Raw genomic sequence first — 11,860 nt, 5'->3', positions numbered from 1 at the left:
ACAAATCCTGAATACTAGTGGATCAGCCTCTACGTGTAATCAGGGCCGGGCCGAGGCAGAGGCGAGAGAGGCTCCAGCCTCAGGGCGCAGTGTAGAATGGGGCGCACAACTCACTCAGCTATTGTGTTTAAAGCAAAGAGAAATTAGAAAAGGGGATGCATGGCAGTAGCTGCAAGCCAGATAACTAGAGATTAAGGTGTTGGGAGGATTGGGGGCCCTGGGGCGCCTCTTAGTCTCGTAGCAATCAGTGTGTGATGGCTGGGGTGGGAGGGATGGGGGGCGCGCCTTGATGTTTCAGCCTTGGGTGCAGGAGGACCTTGTCCCGGCTCTGCGTGTAAGATAGTAAAAATGTCACTTTAATCCACCGTAAACTGGGTTACTATACACCATTTTTTTAATATTAAATAAATTCAGTACATTGGTATTAATACAGTTATGCCCTTCAATATCTATACATTTGTGAAAGAAGTTTATGAACCTCTAGTTTTATCCATTTTGAATTCAACATGAAGGACTCCCTAAAATGTCTGTTCTTTACTCAAGACAGAAGGATAAATATATACAATCCTGGTAAGCAGCAGATACAACATTTTACATGGTTTTATTTTTCAACTATTGGGTGAGGGAGGATCAAAGAAGGGAACCTCTATCATAACAAGATAATAAAAAGTCAGTAATAATAAATCATGAGCCAGGTGTTCCCAGTTGATGTAGGACTGACTTCCCCTGTCACCTTAAAAAAAGGAATAGAAATGCCAGCACTTAGCTTTCATTAGCCCTCTAGAGTGTAAGCTCGCGAGGGTAGGGACCTCCTCCTATTACTCATTTTGCTGTCATTTATCATATGAACGTGTACCAATATTAATGATGTCTCAAACCACACATCAACTGTGCATGTATTTGTACTTGTATTGCTGGATGTCCTGATTGTACAGTGTTTGGAACTTCTCATATATGTATGTTCCCCAATATTTGTTTTTGTACAGTGCTATAGAAGATGTTGGCGCTATATAAATAAAAAATATAGTTAATGTTGGGTTGAGGAGCCATGTGGTCAGATCAAAAAAGTTTAGAGGTCCTTGAAAGGAGGGCTGTTGACGTTCCTAACCTAACACTAAATTACACATCATGGATCCCCATAGCAAATTCAACATGGGGCATCTTGCTCTACACATGCTTTAACAATCATTCCAAGTGGAAATTATCTATAGCTTGTCAGCTACAGATTTGCAGGCAGCTCTTCTACTTAAAGTGGTACCTAGCTCTTGCAAAGAACAGACTGAAAAGTGTTCATTCCACATAGAAATGCTGTAGAAATCAGCTGCATTGATCTGTGTTTGTTTATTTAGTTACAGTTGAGTGTAATCAGTGTGTTATCAGTAGGCATGGCTCACAGCACCTCATTTTTAGCTGTACAGGAAAGACAGATGCTTTAACCCTTCCTTTGCTTCCTGTAAATGTTCAGGTTTTTTTTTGGGGGGGGGGGGGGGATTTCTGCGCATTTTAACAAATATTTTTTCCCCTGATTGTTTTCTTACTGTCCCTATCCTTTTAGAGCATAGAAGAAGTTCAGAGCTCAGATCCACTTTAAAGGATGGGGCCCCCTCCTAGTTTCGTCCTGACTACTTCCTGTAGGTGTTGATGCAATATTGAGAGGAGTTCACTAATCACTCCAACCAAGCTGCATCTGACATTAGCACAGGTAGATGGCACTAAAAACCCAGCCAGCCACATAATAAAAAACTGACTAATGAAAAAATGGTTAAGGTACAATATACTGTATACGAAGCTTATGATATGTTCCACACAATGTACATTAAGAACAAAAGCCTGAACTAAGGTTTTAATCTCTTTGTTTGTAAGATTTTCTTAAAGAAAACCTGTAATGAAAAAATTTCCCCTGGGGGTACTCACCTCGGGTGGGGGAAGCCTCCGGATCCTATCGTAAATATTTACCTTCCCGTCTCCAGCGCAGGCACAGTATCACCTCTCCACTCGGAGATAGGCATAAATAGCCGATCTCTGTCAGTCTGCTCCACTGCGCAGACGCAAGTCTCCTGCGCCTGCGTAGTAGAGCGGACCCGACAGAGACCGGCTATTTCCGCCTATCCCAGTGCTGAGAGACGCAACAGCGCCACCCGCTGGTGCCAGGAAAGGTAAATAAATGTAGCTTGTCAGGTTTGTCGAGCCAGGATTGCCGGAGACTCCGGGGGAGCCAGCGCTGTATTGCCTGCAGCTACAGGGATGGACTATGTAACTATTGTTCAGTAAAATATAGTAATGTCATATGTTCTGTCTTGCTTAGGGCCCTATTTCGTCTTAATCCTTTTCTGCAATGTCTAAGACAAATAGAGCTGAAGCGCTCAGAGCCATTTTTGGCCTTAAGCCCCTTTGTTCAAACTCCTTCCCACACCCTCCTGCACAAAATCCCATGAAACCACTACCCACTTAAAGGGAATCTGAAGTGAAAATAAACTTATGATATAATGATTTGTATGTGTAGTACAGCTAAGAAATAAAACATTACCAGCAGAGAGTCTAATATTGTTTCCAGTACAGGAAGAGTTAGGAAACTCCAGTTGCAGGGGTGTAGCAATAGGGGGTGCAGAGGTTGCGACCACATCGGGGCCCAAAGGGCCATCCCTCAACCTCAACCACAGCTCTATTGGTCCTGTGCTTGTAATAATCACTTCTATAGATGTATTGAATAGTGGTAATCATCAACAAACTGCTCCGCATCCCCTTCTTCCACCTCTGGCATTGTAGTTGCCATTGGCAGGTTTTGGTGCGCCATATCAATTGTTATGTATAGAGTGCTTGGGGGGCCCCGTGTAAAGTTTGCACCGAGGCCCACAGCTCCTTAGCTACTCCACTGTCCATTTGTTATGTATGAAAAAGAGCTTCATTGATCTCTCCGACTTTCAAAGTCACGGAGTGCTCTGTCTTTTGATGCTTATTATCTGAACTGTCTCTAAAGGTGCGTACACACGCACTACGGCAATGAACGGCGGGTTCGTCAGACCCTCCCGCTGGGCGGGCGTTCCAGCGACAGTAGTGCGTGTGTACAGTCTGTCAGGCAGACTGATAAGGCTGTTTCTGAACGACCCGCTGAGTGGACATTTTTTCAGTTTTGTGTCCATCACTATTTACAAGTTTAACATTTAAAAAATGTTCGTAATATACCCTCTTCACTTGCATATTTAAAAAGTTTAGACTCTTTTTTTGTTCTTTTTAATTGTAATTTTTTTTTTCCATTAAAACTTTTATTTAGGTAATTTTTGGTGTGAGAAATAAACAGTGAATTTTAAATGTAATAATGTATGTTTATTGTATTGAAAAACGTATGTAGATGTAGTTTTACTTGTTGAGGATCACATCCAGGCGGCATAAATGGTTAAAGGACATGATCCCAGCCTATTGGACCAATCAGAGTGCGGGGATTAAGTCTTTTAAAGTGACTGGACCCGAAGGGGCTTAGGGCGGGAGAAGTGGATAGCATGCGCTCCTGTCACTGGGGATGATTACGCGTGCTACACGACCACTAGCGCGCAAACTCTTACAATTAAGGCATGCTAATGAAATAGTGCGAGTAACAGGAGGTTACTCGCGCTATTTCTCTTAGTAAATGAACCCCATTGTAATACGCTTTACCGTAACAATACTTTACTGATTAACACTTGTTAATCGTGTACCACAGGTCGCGCTAATAGCGTAGACTGGGGTACACTGCTGGCCGTACCGTAGTAACGCCTGCGCACACCTGTATTATCAGCGTAGCGTATGCATCAACTCCTTGGTCTTATGAACATAGTGCATGGTGAGGAGACTCTGACTCATCTCCCACCACTATTTTTTTCCTTTAACTGGCATTTTTCAGCTGACATGAATATTCGTATATACTCGTATATAAGCTAAGTGGTGATCTCAGCTTATACGAGTCAATACATGTTGTAGTGTCTCCCGGCATATGTACAGCCCCGTTGTGGTGTCTCCCAAGTGCCCCCTCCTCCATTTGCAGCTATTATGGTGTAGGAGGAATTTGTGTGTGCAGTGTCTTCCTTTGTGGCATGTAAGTGTCGGGTGTGTCCCTCTTCCTCCCCGGCATATGAGTTTGTGATGTCTTCCTTCACCCTCTGCCCAATGTGGCATGTCGGCATCTCCCTGCATCCTCCAGCATGTAGGTGAGTGTCCCCCATCCTCCCCGGCATATGACTGTGTGGGTTCTACCTTTATCTTACCCCCCAACCCAGTGAGACTGGGGCGGCATGTTGGCTTCCCCCTGCTCCCCCCTGGCATGTAAGTAAGTGACCCCCTATCTACCCGGCATATGACTGTGTGGAGCGGTGCTTTCAGTAAGCGATCCACGCCGCTGCGATTCCTTGTTAGCTTGCCGCAGTCTCTTTCCTAGGACGCCCAGTAGAGGAACCTCTCATCACATGTGCCAGTGCAAGGCGTGAAAATAGACAGGCAAGCTAACGAGGAATCCTAGCAGTGTGGATCGGTAAGTGAAAGAGCCGCTCTGCAGAGTCATATGCCAGGGGGGAGGGGGGACACTCGCTTACATGCCGGGGGAGCAGGAGGAAGCCAAAATGCTGCTCCAGTCTGGCAGGGTGGGGGGGAAGGGGAGATAAAGGAAGACTCCACACAGTCATATGCCGGGAAGGGGAGGGGGCACTCTCCTACATGCCATGGGAGTAGGGGAAAGCCGACATGCAGCTACGGTCTGGCGGAGAAGGGAGATAAAGGAAGACCCCACACAGTCATAGGACGGGGGAAAAACAGCCAACACTTACATGCCGCTCCAGTCGGGGGAGGGGGGGTAGAGGGAGACACCGCACTAAACACTCATATGACGGGTAGAAGGGGGACAAAGCTGCCCAGGCTTATACTCGGGTCAGTAATTTTTTCCTGTTTTATTACGTAAAAGTTGGAGAGTCGGCCAATACTTGGGTCGGCTTATACACGATTATATTATATACGGTAGCTATTCTTCTTTTTATAGGTACATAAGCCACCTACACAATAATACTGTATGTTCGGTTACCATTTAAGCATCCACAAACTTTCTCACAACTGTACTGATACATACTGATGTACACAGATACCGGTTAACTGTAAAGGTATACATGCTTGAATTTTATACACATACACAAACATATATGCATACATAATCCTACTTACACAGTGGTTCCTATTTTCCAGAAATATTTTGACTTCAATAAGACTGTAAAAGCTTGGTTCAATGTCTGTACAGTAGGGACATATACAATTCCCTTTCTTTTATAAATAGGAATAGGAGACTGGCTTTAAATTCTACACAATGAGCTCTGTGCTGTACAAACCATGCTTCTCAGCGCTCTTGTTCTAACAAGTGTCCCACTTATAACTGATCAAATCATTCTGGTAAGCCTCACTCAGGGCCGAGAGTCTTTGAAGGCACTTCCAATTGGTGGTATGAAGGTGGGAGCTGTGGAAAGCAGGCTATCTTTTCCTCTGTAGAATGCAGATGTGAGGGTGTCGAGATCGTATATACCCCCCCTTACACACACACCGGAATGAGCCCACAGTGTTAATGCACCGACTGTTCTTACAGAGAGATCCCCTTGGGTTCTTTTGTCTACACTCGTCCAGATCTGAAAAACAAAATCATGAGATTCTAGCAGTTGTATTTTGAAGTAAAAGGAAGTAGGAATGGCAATGCTTAGGAGAACTCATGGAGAAGCATGTGATCAGTTTGATCATCTGATAGATTTGTAAGTTTTTGATTTGCTGTGATGACTTCCTGGTTTAACTCCTGATCATGACCTGTAAAACAGAACCGTACAAATCTATCAGTCGATCAAACTGATCACATGCTTCTCCATGAGTTCTCCTAAGCTTTGCCATCCCTAAAAGGAAGTTCTGCTTTAGTATTAGTTGCTGAATGATAAAGGTTTCATGTCATTGCGTACCCTTAGCTCCAAAATTGAAAGGTCGGCATGCATACCTCACTAATGATGGTTATATTTAGGAGAACTCATGGAGAAGCATATGATCAGTTTAGTCAGGTGATATACAGGATCTTCTAAAAAAAATTTGCATATTGTGATAAAGTTCATTATTTTCTGTAATGTACTAATAAACATTAGACTTTCATATATTTTAGATTCATTACACACAACTGAAGTAGTTCAAGCCTTTTATTGTTTTAATACTGATGATTTTGGCATACAGCTCATGAAAACCCAAATTTCCTATCTCAAAAAATTTGCATATTTCATCCGACCAATAAAAGAAAAGTGTTTTTAAAACAAAAAAAGTCAACCTTCAAATAATTATGTTCAGTTATGCACTCAATACTTGGTCGGGAATCCTTTTGCAGAAATGACTGATTCAATGCGGTGTGGCATGGAGGCAATCAGCCTGTGGCAATGCTCAGGTGTTATGGAGGCCCAGGATGCTTCGATAGCGGCCTTAAGCTCATCCAGAGTGTTGGGTCTTGCGTCTCTCAACTTTCTCTTCACAATATCCCACAGATTCTCTATGGGGTTCAGGTCAGGAGAGTTGGCAGGCTAATTGAGCACAGTAATACCATGGTCAGTAAACCATTTACCAGTGGTTTGGGCACTGTGAGCAGGTGCCAGGTCGCGCTGAAAAATCTAATCTTCATCTCCATAAAGCTTTTCAGCAGATGGAAGCATGAACCCACTTTTGAACCAGAATCAGTGGCAGAAGGACATCTTGGTCCATCTGTACTTAGGGAATTTGAATCGTGATCATGTGCTATAGCAGGATGTGATCACAGCAAATCAGAGCTTTGCAAATCTATCAGCTGATCAAACAAATCACATGCTTCTCCATGAATTCTCATAGAAATGACCATCACTGTACCTGGCATGCAGCAAGCTTTCCTAATGCTGTGGATTTTATAGCTATGTACAGACTTGAAATAATAGTTGAATATGAACTGTCTATTATGACATGATAAAAGTCCATAGGAATAAATAGAAACTTTTAGGTCTAGTACACACAAACCATGGCCTACTTTTCAAACAACACGTTTTTTGATCCTTTTCCTAATTGGTTATCAATTGGCTGTAAATGCTGAATTAGCATACACATGTTCAGTGTGTGTTAGTTCAGATCAATCAGAATCAGAATCATTTATTTCGCCAAGTACAAACAGGGGGTTGTACCAGTAATTGGTTTTGGCTCACACAATTTCTGAAAGGATGGAGGGGTGGGATGTCTGAAAGGCAAGAGCCGAGGCTGCCATACTATAAAAATAAATTGATATAATAATCAAAAATAGTTTCTCTAAGGATTTTGGCTCACCGTTGCATCGGGTCCGAGTGATGTCCAGCTGAAAGCCTCCTTGGCACTCACATGTATACCCATGTGGTCCTTTCACACAACGACCATTCACACAAGGACACTCATTTGACTCTTCTTCTGAACTGTCTCCATCTACACATAAGGAGAAAAACAAAAATAGTAAACTTAAACTCAGTAACGAGTGACAAGATTAGAGTAATACATACTTTTTACATCAGGACCCATCAGTGGCGTACCTACCATAAGGCTGCAGGTGCTCACAGCACAGGGTGTGGCCATGGCTAGGGGTGCCATTGTGGTGCTCAGCCACTGTATTCTTCCACGTACGACCTTTTTTCATAGTTTGGGCAACATTCAGGAAAATAGCAGCAGGCAGTGCAGGGGACTGTACTACTTCCTGCACTAGATGTAGCACTCCCCCCTTCCTGTCCCGTGTGCAATGTGTCTCCTCGCTCTATACACACAGCCTGCAGTGTGTGAATGTGAAGAGCAGCAGGGTGAGTAGAGAAAATGATTGCTGTGCTGCAGCTGGGACATTAGCAGGGAGAGAGGGCAGGATGTGTTTAGTGCTTCAGAAGTTGCCTGTCATTAGTAGCCATGTGCACTGGCTGCTGCCTGTAATACCAGAATGCCCTACACTATTGATTATTTATCCTGAACAGAGTAATTAATCAAAAATGCAGGGCAGTCTGCTGTTGCAGAAGCCAGTGATGCAGGTGCTGACAGTCGACTTCTGCCATTTCTCCTCTCCCACCAGGCTTTCTGTCTTGTGCCTCTACCTCTTTATCCCCCCTCCTCCTATACACCACCCTCTTTTGTATGCCCTCCTCTTCTGATTGCCCTCAGAGGAGCTCACAATCTAATCATACCATAGTCATAGACTAATGTCCTACCATATTATTATTGTGTATTATATAGCACCGACATCTTCTGCAGCCCTGCATAGAGTACAGAGTTTCATAACAGTTAGCTCCGTCCACATGCTGAGGACTCCTTTTTCCCCCAAATCCCCCAGAATTTGCAGCAACACGCTGGGGGGGGGGGTTATCTGTAAATAATCAGCACCGGGTGTCAAATTTCCTAGGTACACCCCTGGGTCCCTTATGCAATTAACTTTATCTCCTGCATTTTTAAAATAGCTTTTTAGCGGTTTACAATTGAAAAGGTAGCAAAAAGTAGGAGAAGAAGCACTATCAAAAATATTTGGAGTATTCTCTTGCTTGCTGGTGCCTTAAAGGGCATTTTATTGACAAAAAATATCACCTAAGAGAAAACTCAGGAGAAAAGATTAATTGCATATGGGGCCAGGGCACAAAGTACAGATATTTAACTGATAATATTAAATGATGTTTGTTTCTCTAAAGCTAGTTGTTTACTGTTCTAACCAATTCTCATGCACCATGCAACTCTGCTTGTAGGGTATTTCTGATACACAGGTTGGATAAATTAAGCTTGTTAATATTAACAAGCTATAATGGCCTCAATTCATAAAGTATTACCACATCCGGTAATGCAGAAAACAGCTGACTTTACAGAGCACTTAGGAAAATGTCAATTCATAAAGGCTGTTACAGCATGGCAAGCTGAAATTACCGAGCAGTAAGGTAAATGACTGACTTGTGTGGTAAAAACCTCAACAAATGTTAATTCATAAAGACTAGAACATGCAGTAATGCCCAGGAACATTAAGGGAAGCTCTGATGTAGTGTAAACAGTGAGGAGACTGTGCAGAGCCATGACTCACAGAAGCAGAGAGCGCTATGACTGACAGGAGCAGAGAGCCAATAGAAACAGTCCCTGTCTCCTGCAAGTCCCGCGGATCGGATGTTGATAGGTTGCGAAGGCTTCTCAGAAAGAACAAACCTTTCTACCCCCCAGGCAGCGAGCAGAGAGAATGGAGCAAAAGAGGTTTCCCCTGAGGCCCTTCGGCTGTTTAACCCTTTAAGTTCCTGTTTAAAGATGTGGAGGAACTAGTGGGGAAATCACCTAAGCATGGCATGTTTAAAGTTTCTTGGCGTTGATCTAAGCTGTTGATATTAAATAAAATGTTAATAAAGACTAATGGACAGATTCAGAGCGAGCAGAGGCAGTTATAACAAACATGTACATTCTAAAGGGATGTCAGGATGCCACTTCCTATTGTATTGCCCTCACTGCAGGAACAGCTTGTAGCAACACAGAGACAGCTCCACACTGCTTTGTTGTTACCTTACAGGATATTGTCAATGGGCTTCAGTAAATTACCAAACTTCTATCACACCTGTGAAAATTTTTATGAATTAGGAGACAAAAGTCTAAAATACCGAATGCGGTATTTTAACAACCTGATTTTTTTTTATTGCACAGCTGTTTATGAATCAAGGCCAATGTGTGCTGTAAGGAAAGGGTTCTGGATGCTTGCCTGGCTTGCAAGGGTATAAAGGAATAATAATGTGCCTGTAGGCACTTCACACATGCCTTTACACACAAAGCTAGAAAACTTTCTCGTCAGCTACAAGCTGAAAGGTTTTTGCTGACATGGTTCAAGAGGCCACATTTCAATATATTTTAGTAAAGCTGCTAAGCACAGGGAGGCAATTTTACCATCACTTACACAGACTACGTAGCAGTAGAGTTGGGCCGAACGGTTCGCCTGCGAACGGTTCCATGCGAACTTCAGTGGTTCGCGTTCGCGTCCCGCAGGCGAACTTTTGCGGAAGTTCGGTTCGCCCCATAATGCACCATGAGGGTCAACTTTGACCCTCTACATCACAGTCAGCAGGCCCAGTGTAGCCAATTAGGCTACACTAGCCCCTGGAGCCACTCCCCCCCCTAATAAAAGGCAGGCAGCAGCAACCATTACGCTCACTCGTGTGCCTGCGTTAGTGAGAGTAGGGCGAGCTGCTGCAGACTGTCTCTCATAGGGAAAGATTAGTTAGGCTTAGCTTGTTCCTGGCTGCATACCTGTTCTGTTCAGTGAGCCCACCATACCTGTTCTGTTCAGTGAGCCCACTGGATACCTGCATACCTGTTCAGTGAACCTGCCACTGCATACCTGTTCTGTGAACCCACCACTGCATACCTGTACTGTGAACCCACCACTGCATACCTGTTCAGTGAACCTGCCACTGCATACCTGTTCTGTGAACCCACCACTGCATACCTGTACTGTGAACCCACCACTGCATACCTGTTCAGTGAACCTGCCACTGCATACCTGTTCTGTGAACCCACCACTGCATACCTGTACTGTGAACCCACCACTGCATACCTGTTCAGTGAACCCACCACTGCATACCTGTTCAGTGAACCCACCACTGCATACCTGTTCAGTGAACCCACCACTGCATACCTGTTCAGTGAACCTGCCACTGCATACCTGTTCTGTGAACCCACCACTGCATACCTGCACTGTGAACCCACCACTGCATACCTGTTCAGTGAACCTGCCACTGCATACCTGTTCTGTGAACCCACCACTGCATACCTGTTCTGTGAACCCACCACTGCATACCTGTTCAGTGAACCCACCACTGCATACCTGTTCAGTGAACCCACCACTGCATACCTGTTCAGTGAACCCGCCACTGCATACCTGTTCTGTTCAGTGAACCCGCCACTGCATACCTGTTCTGTTCAGTGAACCCGCCACTGTATTCCTGTTCAGTGAACCTGCCACTGCATACCTGTTGTGTTCAGTGAACCCGCCACTGTATACCTGTTCAGTGAACCTGCCACTGCATACCTGTTCTGTGAACCCACCACTGCATACCTGTTCTGTTCAGTGAACCCGCCACTGCATACCTGTTCTGTTCATCAGCCAGGCGACCATATGGGCTGTAAAGCCACCAAAACCTGCACTCTCGCCATGGTGCGCACCAGTCCAGCACGGCCGTCACTACACAAACAGCTGTTTGCGGTGCGTTACATGGTGAGTTTGGTGTGTCAGTGTGAAGCAGTACCTTATTTACACTACCTGATTGATGTATACACATGCAAGATGTTTTAAAGCACTTTAGGCCTGTCATTTAGCATTCAATGTGATTTCTGCCCTTAAAACGCTGCTTTGCGTCAAATCCAGATTTTTCCCGGGGACTTTTGGCATGTATCCCACTCCTCCACCTGGGGGTCCAGGTGTTAGACCCCTTGAAACATCTTTTCCATCACTTTTGTGGCCAGCATAATTTTTTTTTTCAAAGTTCGCATCCCCATTGAAGTCTATTGCGGTTCGCGAACTTTTACGCGAACCGAACCTTACGCGGAAGTTCGCGAACCCGGTTCGGCCCCACTCTACGTAGCACATGTAGTTCAATTAGAACAACATATCTAGCTATTGCTGGGCGTTGCTGGGGTAACATGAGTGTTACTCAGATAACACGGGTTGTGCTATTTGCGCAATGAGTGCTACGTAGTCTGTGTAAGTGACAGTAACATTGACATGTGCCCCTTGCACATGGCAACTTTAATTAATATAACTTAATAAAATCTATAATCTAGGTTCGCATTTGTACATTTTTGGTCCAGTTCTTTCCTGTCCTGTTTTCCATGAGTTTTCCATCAGTTTTAT

At 44.2% G+C, this 11,860-nt stretch overlaps 1 protein-coding gene across 1 annotated transcript in view; it reads right to left on the bottom strand.

Moving 5' to 3' along the window:
* Positions 1-372: 372 nt before the first annotated feature.
* LTBP3 (latent transforming growth factor beta binding protein 3) overlaps positions 373-11,860 on the bottom strand; it is a 155,392-nt gene continuing 143,904 nt past the window's right edge. The window contains exons 24-25 of the mRNA XM_068260461.1: positions 7,315-7,446; positions 373-5,633 (exon numbers count right to left, since the gene is read on the bottom strand). Of these exons, the coding sequence (XP_068116562.1) occupies positions 5,482-5,633; positions 7,315-7,446 (284 nt within the window). The 3' untranslated portion in view covers positions 373-5,481. The remainder of the gene's footprint in view (positions 5,634-7,314; positions 7,447-11,860) is intronic.

This window comes from Hyperolius riggenbachi, chromosome 11 (assembly GCF_040937935.1).
Source record: "Hyperolius riggenbachi isolate aHypRig1 chromosome 11, aHypRig1.pri, whole genome shotgun sequence".
NCBI lineage: Eukaryota > Metazoa > Chordata > Amphibia > Anura > Hyperoliidae > Hyperolius > Hyperolius riggenbachi.
Note: the sequence above shows the minus strand (reverse complement) of the source record. Positions and strands in the feature narration are given on the sequence as shown.